The sequence below is a fragment of the Colobus angolensis genome, unplaced genomic scaffold (assembly GCF_000951035.1).
Source record: "Colobus angolensis palliatus isolate OR3802 unplaced genomic scaffold, Cang.pa_1.0 Scaffold46, whole genome shotgun sequence".
NCBI lineage: Eukaryota > Metazoa > Chordata > Mammalia > Primates > Cercopithecidae > Colobus > Colobus angolensis.
Window position 1 is genome coordinate 10,519,535 of NW_012118043.1, and position 10,429 is coordinate 10,529,963.

The following is a 10,429-nucleotide window of genomic DNA, read 5'->3' on the forward strand; positions in this document are numbered from 1 at the left end:
TCAAAAAAAAAAAAAACAAAAAATCCTTAGAGGCATATTTACACACACTTCCATGTGCCAGTAAGTTTAGAGTACAAGTGCAGATTTGACTCCCTAAAGACTGAGGAAAAGCTGCTATATTCTTCCTTGTTGAATTCTGGAGAACTTTCAGCTGCCAAGCCAACATAATTTGTTAGTTAGGGGTCTGCTGTCCACCTAGGTACACCTGTGAGTGGGGCACCAGCCCAAGACAGAGGTCTTGAGAGCCCTTGTTTGGCAGAGATTTGGTTGATAGTTTAAGCATTTAACAATTAGCCTCAGCCAGCTTCTCTTGGAGACTTACAGATATCTTTGGGCAACTTACTGCCTTTTTAATAAAAAGGCACCAGAATAAATCCAACTAATTCCTACTGCATGGGATTAAGTAAACCTACCTTGGCTTTCTTAGCATGGGGCTCATTAGCTAAATTCATCATCTGTTGCTACAAAATTAATAATAGTACCCTCTCTTAGTCCTCAGATGCAGATCTCTTGGTTAGGCCAGCCGAAGTTAGAAGACTTAAATCGGAAGGACAGAACAGGAATGAACTACATGAAAGTGAGAGCTGGAGTGAGGCATGCTGTGTAAGTGTTACATTGAGTGTCACAAGAACATAACTATGTGATGCCCATCATTTTGTGAAATGACTTGGGTATCTTTGATGTTCGGTCTTAGGAGTTAAAATTACAATTCGTGATATGCTATGCAGCATAGGATAGGAAAGGAGGACGTGAGTTCTTCACACTTTTAGCATTTAAATCCTAGCTCTGCCACTTGGCAGCTGCATGGCCTTGGGCAAGCTCTAAAACATCTGTGCTGGCTAGGCGTGGTGGCTCTGCCTGTAATCCCAGCACTTTGGGAGGCAGAGGCAGGCAGATCACTTGAAGTCAGGAGTTCAAGACCAGCCTGGCCAACATGGTGAAATCCCATCTCTACTAAAAATACAAAAAATTAGCCGAGCATAGTGGCGGGCGCCTGTAATCCCAGCTACTCGGGAGGCTGAGGCAGGAGAATCGCTTAAATCCAGGAGGTGGAGGTTGTAGTGAGTCGAGATCACGCCACTGCATTCCAACCTGGGCAACAGAGCAACACTCCGTCTCAAAAAAAAAAAAAAAAAAAAAAAAATTCTATGCTTCAGGTTCCTCATTTGTAAAATTGGGATAATAGTACCAATAAGAATTTTAGGGTAATTGACACATAGCTAAATAAATGTTAACAACTATTATTATTGAATTGTACTTCCTTTTGATGTGTGAGATGAAATCTTGAATGAACCAAAGGAATGATTCTTAATTGTCTTGGAGTTCATTATAATTTGTGTAGTCTGTAGGTCATGATTGGAAGGTGTACTTCAATTGGTTAGAGTAACTTTCATCTGAGAAACAGTCGGGACTCCAAATGGTGGAGTCTGATGAGCTTTCTGACAAGACCTTTTTCTTACCAGTCGGGGTCTAATGGAGGAAGATGCTGAGCCCATCTTTGAAGATGTGATGATGTCATCCCGAAGCCAGTTAGAAGATATGAATGAAGAATTTGAAGACACCATGGTTATTGATCTGGTAGAGAAATTCACTATATTTTTCTTTTGTTAAAATATGTGGGGGCATTGGTGTAAGATGACCCTCTTAGGTCAGGCACGGTGGCTCACGCCTGTAATCCCAGCACTTTAGGAGACTGAGGTGGGTGGATCATCTGAAGTCGGGAGTTCGAGACCAGTCTGACCAATATGGAGAAATCCCCCATCTCTACTAAAAATACAAAATTAGACAGGCGTGGTGGCACATGCCCGTAATCCCAGCTACTTGGGAGGCTGAGGTTGCAGTGAGCCGACATTGTGCCGTTGCACTCTAGCCTGGGCAACAAGAGCAAAACTCCGTCTCAAAAAAACAAACAAACAAAAATTATCCTCTTATTCTCAGAATTCTGGGAGGAAGGGTGAGGTGAGGAGGAGGTAACACTGACCAAAAACAGTGGGCATTTGGATGAGCTTGGGTGTTTTTCAAGCCTGCTTTCAAAGCAGTCATATTTTAAATTCTGATAATAACAGAAACTGGTTCTTTCTTTTTACCTTCTTCAAAGAGAGCTCATACTAGGTCTGTCTTTCAGCATCACATGTGTATCTGGCCTCTTGTGCTTTAAATTTGAGCCTGACAAAAATCTGCAGTGCTTCAGCATAACAAAATGCCGAATATGGGACTTCATTTGTTCAGTATGAGAAGACATGTTTGAGATACAGACTAACCATAGGTGATACTAAGAACTTATTTTTTCAGGAATAGTAATACATGGTGGTTATGTTTTTTTCAAAAGTTCTCATCAGTTATAGACAACACATTGAAGTAGTTATAGGCAAAATTACATAGGGAAGGAAAAACAGTGAGACTCAGTGGAACAAGACTGGCCACATGTTTGACAATTTTTGAAACTGGGTGATGGGTACATAGAAATTCATCATGCTGCTTTTTCTGTGTATTTTCTAAGGCTGCAATAATAAATACCACAGACTCAGTGGTTTAAACAAATTTTTATTTATTTATTTATTTATAGATGGAGTCTCGCTGTGTCACCAGGCTGTAGTGCAGTGCTGTGATCTTGACTCACTGCAACTTCTGCCTCCCAGGTTCAAGCGATTCTCCTGCCTCAGCCTCCCAAATAGCTGGGACTACAGGCGCATGCCACCACACCCAGTTAATTTTTATATTTTTAGTAGAGACGGGGTTTCACCATGTTGGCCAGGATGGTCTTGATCTCTTGACCTCGTGATCCGCCCGACTCGGCCTTCCAAAGTGCTGGGATTACAGGCGTGAGCAACCACGCCTGGCCCAGAAATTTATTTTTTTATCACATTTCTGGAAGCTAGAAGTCCTGAGGTGAAAGTGATTTCTTTCGAGGCTTCTCTCCTTGGCTTGTAGATGACTGCCTTCTTCCTTGTCTTTAGATGGTCTTTCCTATATGTGTCTCTCCTTCGCCCCAACTATATTCAATTAGGGCCCACCCATATGACCTCATTTTACCTTAATTACCTCTTTAAAGGCCCTGTCGCCAAATACTGGCGTCTTCTGAGGTACTGGATTAGGACTTCAGCATGCACATTTTGAAGGGACATAATTCAGCCTGTAACATTTTGCTGTGTATGTTGTGAATTTTCCATAATGAGAAGTTTTTGTAAGTTTTGTAAATATAAATGAGATCGTATTACTCCAATCTATAACCTCCCTGCCCCCACCGTCCAATAACTTTCCATCTACCTGCTTTGGGGAATTCACAGAGGTTTATCACCTAGTAATCAATTTTGTAAATTTTTCTGTGACTTGAAAGGAAAGATATGGCCTGGGCATGTAGGCCCAAAGTTATTTATATGTATTTACATGTTAAGTGTATTCATTATAGTTTGAAAGTTTTGTGCATTGTTTTTGCCAACATAATTAAAAGCCAAAAGTACGGTTTTTAAAAAATCTATTTCATATAAAAGCCAGATTCTCTTCTTCCTTTCAAAATTGACTCTTAGCAGTTCTATATATTTATGATACTGTCAGAAATATTAGCTGATTATCACAATTCATTGTCTTAATGATCTCAGAAAAAAATTAAGAAACCCATTTCTCTTTCCAGCCTCCATCAAGAAATCGGCGAGAGAGAGCTGAGCTAAGGCCAGACTTCTTTGACTCTGCAGCTATCATAGAAGATGATTCAGTAAATGTTAAATTATTACTGCTTTTTATTTATGGTTCCTGGGTCCTGTTTATGCATGAAATTAATAATTATGTTTCTCATCATTTTTCTAGGGATTTGGAATGCCTATGTTCTGAAGTCTGAAGAAAATTTACAAATCTGGAACTCTATTATTTAGAGCTAGAGGCCTATATACTGTGATAGCTTGTATGGGGAAAAACACTTTTGATGTGATCTGATTTGTTTTTTAATCAAATGATTAAGGTCAATCCCTTTTTGCAGTGACACAAGAGGAGCATGTAAATTACCCAAGGGAATGTTGGTGAATGTCAACTCAGAAAGACTGACCTGAAAATCATTTGTGTCCTACTATTGGACTTATCCCAATACAGATGTGTGTGTTTTTCTGGAGGGAGGAAGAAATTTTAAATTTTTAAAACAGCTGTCAAGATAAACACTGTTATACACCTGTTTTATGAAAACTCAACACTGAGTAAAAAAAAAATATTTTTAACTTTATTTTCCTGTTGTACAATTTAAAAACCGTTTTAACATTTTGCCTTTTTATGTTTTAAAAGCTAACCATTTTTATTAAACCTATGAGTAAGCAGCTCATCCTAATTGCCGAAGAGTGTTTTGGAGCTCACTGGATTTGGTTGACCTTTGTGGAACACAAATAATGAAGGAGCAGAACATTGACAAGCTAAGATGAAATTCTGACATAGTGCATCTCTGCCAAAAACCACACACCCTCTGTGGATATGCATATGAAATTCCCAGATTTTATATACTCTTGAATAAAAAGGTTTATTTTTATTTATAAGTGGGCATAAAATAAGAAATGTCCATGCAGCCATTTTTCCAACAGATGCTGTACACCATTCATTTTATATAGACTAGGGAGATTCAAATACAGTGCATTTTCTATTGGTATTTGTTCTGTGCATTTTTAGCAACTTCTACCAGCAAATAAAGTATTCTCAGTAAAATGAAAATGATTCTCAAGTTATCAGTTTGCTGTTTTTACCACTTATTTCATGCCCTGCCAAATTCAAGTTACACAGACTTCCATTTTCTTAAGATAATCATGAAGAAATCCTTTATCATTCGAAAGTAATTTTAAGTGTAACATAACTGTGTCTACTTCCCATGCACTTAATACCCTTATGCGCTAATTTTGTGAATTAAGTTTACTGATTATAGAAGTATGTGCTGCATAGAAGTCTGTGCTTAGAGGGTGAAGTTCCTAAGCTTACCTTGAATTACAGCTACATTTCAGTGTTAAATGTGCATATTAAGAATAATTCTTTTGGGGAAAGAAATTATGAATCTTCAGGACAGTCTACAGTGGTTTAGAGTTGCATTCTGCCTAGACTTTTATGACTTGCTGCTATTGTTTTAAAAACCCCACTTAGTTTCTTCCTTTCAGATTTCTAAAGTAAGCCTCAGAATTTCCAAACCAATCCATCCACAGCTGTTTCTGGGCTGGTTTTTAAAGTAGTTGCAACAGAATCATGAGGCTTTCCCTTTTTTATCAAATACAAAAAACATTTTTAAAAATTCTGCACACCCAGTGATCATCTTTTGTGCGGGAAAGCAAGACGGATGATTTTATTCATCCTTTTAGTAAAGACACAAAACAGATTTTTCTCAACATTTGTACAGTTCTGAAAACACCTGGTCACCAAAATGTTTTCTCTGCTAATTCAGCAATTCTTGGGCTCCAGTTAAGGGAGCTGGGGCCTCATTTTCTCCCAGAATTGTGGGCTTCACTGGAAGTGAAGGCACGGGAATGACTGGACTGTCCACCCCAGCCCTGCCTGCCTGTGGTTTTGGCCGGGGAGCAAGCCATGAGGTGCCCTGGCACATGCACAAACTGATCCTTTGTGTGACAGTCTTGTATGGAAAACAGATGCTGACAGAATTGTAGACTACCATGCCACACAAAAAGGCTAAATATCTACTCCAATGGGTTTCCAGTTCAGTTTGAAGTCAATCAAATTTTTGTATTTTCGGTGTCTCCTTGATTGGTTTTGCTAGTAATTCTGTAAATTGTACATTTGCAATATGAGGTTTTTTTCCTTTTGTACAATTTGAAACTGATGCTTCACCTTTCCTTTAATAAACTATTCAAAATCAGGCTTGTGGTAGTCATCCTATTGTTCCTACCAGGTATGGCTTTAAAGAGATGATTTCCTATCCTGTGGCTCTTGAGAGTTTGCAATTTCTGATAATCTGTTAAATGACAGCAAGTTAACCGTATTAGTGAGGTGGTGGTTTTGTTGTTTTGGCTTTTTAATTTTTTTTAAGAAAGCAGAATTTAGGATTAGCTCACTTACTTTCATTCCTTAGATTTCTCTAGAGTTGTGTGTAGGCCAAGTCATCTTGGTTTAAGAAGGAGTCTCTTGCAAACTGAGTTTTGCATGAGGCATTCAGGGAACATCCAGTGGCCTGTAGCATGGGTCCTCCCGGCTTGAGACTCTGGGCCTATATACATAATTGCACCCTGGCAGTGCCCTTTTGAAGACCACATAGATTCAGTGCAGCTGCAGAACTGTTTTCAGCCAGGCATGGTGGCTCACGCCTGTAATCCCAGCACTTTGGAAGGCCAAGGTGAGTGGATCACTTGAGCTCAAGAGTTTGAGCCCAGCCTGGGTAGCATGGTGAAACTCCATCTCTACAAAAAATAAAAAATTAGCTGGATGTGGTGGCACACACCTATAGTCCCAGCTACTTGTGAGGCTGAGGTAGGAGGATGGCTTGAGCCCTTAAGGCGGAGGTTGTTGCAGTGAGCAGAGATTGTACCACTACTGCACTCCAATCTAGGTAACAGAACCAGACCCTGTCTCAAAAAATAAAAAGTTTTCTCTTGGCATCAGACCTCCTCGCTCTTAAGAAGTCATACCCTACACACTTCATGGGTCTGGCAATACGGGGTGAGTTCCTTAAACAGCCTAATATGCTTATCCAGAAAAGGCAAAGGTGTGGGAGACAAATCGGCAAGTAAGCTTTCCAGGCAGGCAGGGAAGGAAGGTCATACAAGGATGGGCTGTAACAGCTCCTCTTGATGGTTACAAGAGTATGAGACTAGCTGAGGACTTTCCCTTGGGTCGGGCTTGCAAATCTCCAATTTGTGGCTTGACTGTAACTAACTCCCTGTTTGCCCTTGTTCCCAGATAAAAGTCCATCAAGCAGGGACTAATATTTTCATGGGAAACAAAGGTGTGATGCCACTCAGGCTTTGCTTTTTTTTGCAGGGGAGGGGGTGGGGGAGACAGGGTCTCAGTCTGTCACCCAGGCTGGAGGGCAGTAGTGTGATCTCAGCTCACAGCAACCTCCGCCTCTGGGGTTCAAGTGATTCTCCTGCCTCAGGCTCTCAAGTGGCTGGAATTACAGGCACCCGCCACCACACCCAGCTAAGTTTTGTATTTTTAATAGAGACAGACTTTCACCATGTTGGCCGGGCTGGTCATGAACTCCTGAGCTCAAGCCATCTGTCTGCCTTGGCCTCCCAAAGTGCTGGGATTACAGGCATGGGCCACCACACCCAGCCTTAGGCTTTTCATATTAGACCAAGCTCAGGTAAGATTCTATCCCTGCCCTTCCGAGTGTCTTGTTCTGTGGAAATCTTCTTACCAGGCACCACTTTTTGAAGAGCATCTTTCTGCTCCCAAGGACACATAAAGGGGGTATTTTCACCACCCAGGACAGTAGGGACATGGTCAAAACTTAACTATTGAGGCTGCCACATTGGCTGGAATATGCCAGCTGGATTCCACAGAGGCCCCAGACTGAGGCACTACCTATCAAGTGGCTGCAACTCCTGCTTGGAATTACAGAAATCCCATGCTGACATCAGAGGTGCACAGAGTATGAGGACCAATAGTTCTCTCTAAAAGGGTAAAGCCATAGCTCTCCAGAAATCCTTTGGAACCAGAAAGACAAAACAGTCACATCTGTTGAATAGGTGAAATGGGCTGATTCATCAACTCCATCAAGAGTTAAGTCCACATGTGGGTGAGTACCCTTCACAGGTTTCTTTGGCGGGGCAGACCACATCTTAAGCACCAGCACCAGGACAAAGTATCAGTGCAACCAGAGGCAGAAAGTTGGGCTGGGGAGACCAAGGCAGGGTCAAAAAAAGAAGCTAGAAGAACTTTGCAACAAAAGCACTTTCTAACAAGCATTAGAAGGCTGTGTTGTGGATGTGCTCCCCATTACTCTAGCAACTCAAAAAGATGACCGGCCATCTGTTGGCACTGCTTTGCAAGGGATTCATGCAGGAGATAGGAAAGCTGTCTAAATGTAGTAGCTTTTTGGGTTCTTTGAGATACAAGCCCAGGGGAACAGACCACCAACCTCCCTGACCCCTACTCTTCTGCCAACGCTTAGAAGTCCATCTCACCTTCCTCATCAGCTGAATGGCAGTACTTTGAAATGATTAGAACACAGGCTTGGGGTCAAACCCATCTGAGTTCAAATTCCAGCTTCACCACTTGTTAGCTGTGTAGCTCAGGATGAACTGGCTTAACACAAGACAGGGGCAGGACCAGCAAGACCCTAGCAGTGCCTCCTACACCACAGCTCACCATATTTGCTCTCAGTTTAAAGACAGACGCTTGTCAGCTATCAGCTCAGTGGACCCAAGTATTTCCCATTTATACAATCCCGTGTTTTTTCTTTTTCCCTTTAAGGTGAGGGCACCAGCTGGGAAAGGCATTCCCACATAACAGCCAAGAGAATACTCAACTGTCATTACGCTCAAGGCATTCCATGGTCCATGGAGGCTGGTCCACTTGACAAAGCTTCCAAGGTCTTGCAGCGTCGAGTTTCTTTGACCAGCCGAGTTTCTGTACGGGAGTTTCCCCACCATCCAAGGCTTCTGTAAAGCTGCTAGCCCAGTTGCTCTCCTGAGCTGGTTCCTCTACCATCTTACAGCCCCTCTACCATCTCAGTATCCAGATTGCACAACCTGGTGAAACACTTCTTGGGACTCTTCCCTCCAAAAAGAAAAGCTTGTATATACTTTTGTATGGACCATAGCAGAGATCACGAAAACAAGAACTGTTGGCTCAGAAACTCACTAGGGAAGCAAGGGAGGGACAGAGTGTCCAGGACCACCTACATGGGCTAAGGAGTCTGGAGAACAGGGAGCTCTGGAAGTGGTGTTGGAGCAGAGGAATGCAACAAAATAACGGATCTGGAGTTAGTATGGCAGCTGAGAACAGGATTTACAGCTTAGCAGGAGGCCATAGAGATCAGTGAAGAGACTGCTGAAAAGTCCTCAGAGCCCAACTAGGATTAGTGACTGAAGGAGAGCAAAAAGATGCTTACAAAATAAAAAAAATAAAAATAAAGAATGACTCTTAAGGGCTACTGGGAATGGGGGGTAGGGGAAAATATTTTTGAAATGGGAAAAATGGAGAATAAACAGTCACACATTAAGTTGACCTTGAAATAATGATTCACTGTCCAAGCAATACTTACAGATCTCTGGAGCCAAGGGAAAGCCATCAGTAGTGGGAGGGCCCTGGGTTTTCACCACAGAGGATGCCCGGGGGGCAGCTTGGATCAGCACTCCATGGTTGCTCCTTTGCTCAAACTTAATCTCCAGTTCTGGTAAAACTATTAATGCTTTACTTAGTAAAATCAAGTCAGCAGTGTAGGAGGAAAGGCTTTAAAGTGGTTTACAAACAAAAATGGTAATTCACATTGATAACCACTCAGTTACTAATTCAGGTAACTTAACCATACATCTTCAGTTTAAAGACAAAATGAACTACAAAGAAGTCTTGAACTTTAGAAGGGTTATTGTTGATAGAGCTGTAGTGATTCTGAAACTTGTATTGATGGTAGCACTGAGCAAATGAGTGAAATATATTGAGAATAATGGGAGCCAGAGTTATTACTGCTGTGGTAAGAGAGACAATACCGAATGGAGGAAGGCAAAGAAGCACCCATGGTGTTGGATTAGAAGTTTCAGTGTGAACTCATGATTTAAAAGTACCGCAAATATGTATTCATATATACATGTGTCGCACATATATATATACACACTTATTTGCATAAATTTTCCTAGTTCTGTCTGCTGAAATGCCTCAAAGCAATGATACTCCAGTATCAATGTGAACACTTAGTGACAATTTTAGCTTCTAAATGACATACCTACTAAAAGAAACTAAGAAACTACTACTATATACTACTACATACCTATTAAAGAAACTCCTTGGAGAAATTGCTGATTCCCGGGTTGGGCAAGGAAAATATAAGATAAGCCTAGAGCATCATCTTGTCAGAAAATAAGGAAATACTAAAAAAATCAGTGGGATATATTAAAAGGACCTGGGGAGCCAGGTTGAAGGAGCTCCCACTAACCAAATTGGGTCATTTTAAGCATCAAAATGAGTAACATTAAATATAAAAAAAAAATCAAGTCCAGGCAAGCCATGCCAACAAGTCCAAGTGGCTCACGCCTGTAATCCCAGCACTTTGGGAGGCTGAGGTGGTCAGATCATGAAATCAAGATATCAAGACCATCCTGGTCAACATGGTGAAACCCTGTCTCTATTAAAAATACAAAAATTAGCTGGGCATGGTGGCGCACGCCCATAGTCCCAGCTACTCGGGAGGCTGAGGCAGAAGAATCACTTGAACCCGGAAGGCAGAGGCTGCAGTAAGTCGAGATTGCGCCACTGCACTCCAGCCTGGCAAGAGAGTGAGACTCTGTCTCAAAAAAAA

General features: G+C 41.6%; 2 protein-coding genes across 3 annotated transcripts in view; one reads left to right on the forward strand and one right to left on the reverse strand.

Moving 5' to 3' along the window:
* Window positions 1-5,831, forward strand: part of STAG1 (stromal antigen 1) — a 301,019-nt gene extending 295,188 nt beyond the window's left edge. Inside the window, exons 30-33 of one of the 2 annotated variants that reach the window (XM_011958167.1) lie at window positions 493-603; window positions 1,464-1,578; window positions 3,632-3,712; window positions 3,805-5,831. In XM_011958167.1, coding sequence (XP_011813557.1) covers window positions 493-603; window positions 1,464-1,578; window positions 3,632-3,712; window positions 3,805-3,828 — 331 coding nt within the window. In that variant the 3' untranslated portion in view covers window positions 3,829-5,831. The remainder of the gene's footprint in view (window positions 1-492; window positions 604-1,463; window positions 1,579-3,631; window positions 3,713-3,804) is intronic. The other variant, XM_011958168.1, reaches the window with a different exon arrangement.
* Window positions 5,832-9,483: 3,652 nt separating this feature from the next.
* Window positions 9,484-10,429, reverse strand: part of PCCB (propionyl CoA carboxylase, beta polypeptide) — a 93,509-nt gene continuing 92,563 nt past the window's right edge. The window contains exon 13 of the mRNA XM_011958171.1: window positions 9,484-10,033. Coding sequence (XP_011813561.1) covers window positions 9,968-10,033 — 66 coding nt within the window. The 3' untranslated portion in view covers window positions 9,484-9,967. The remainder of the gene's footprint in view (window positions 10,034-10,429) is intronic.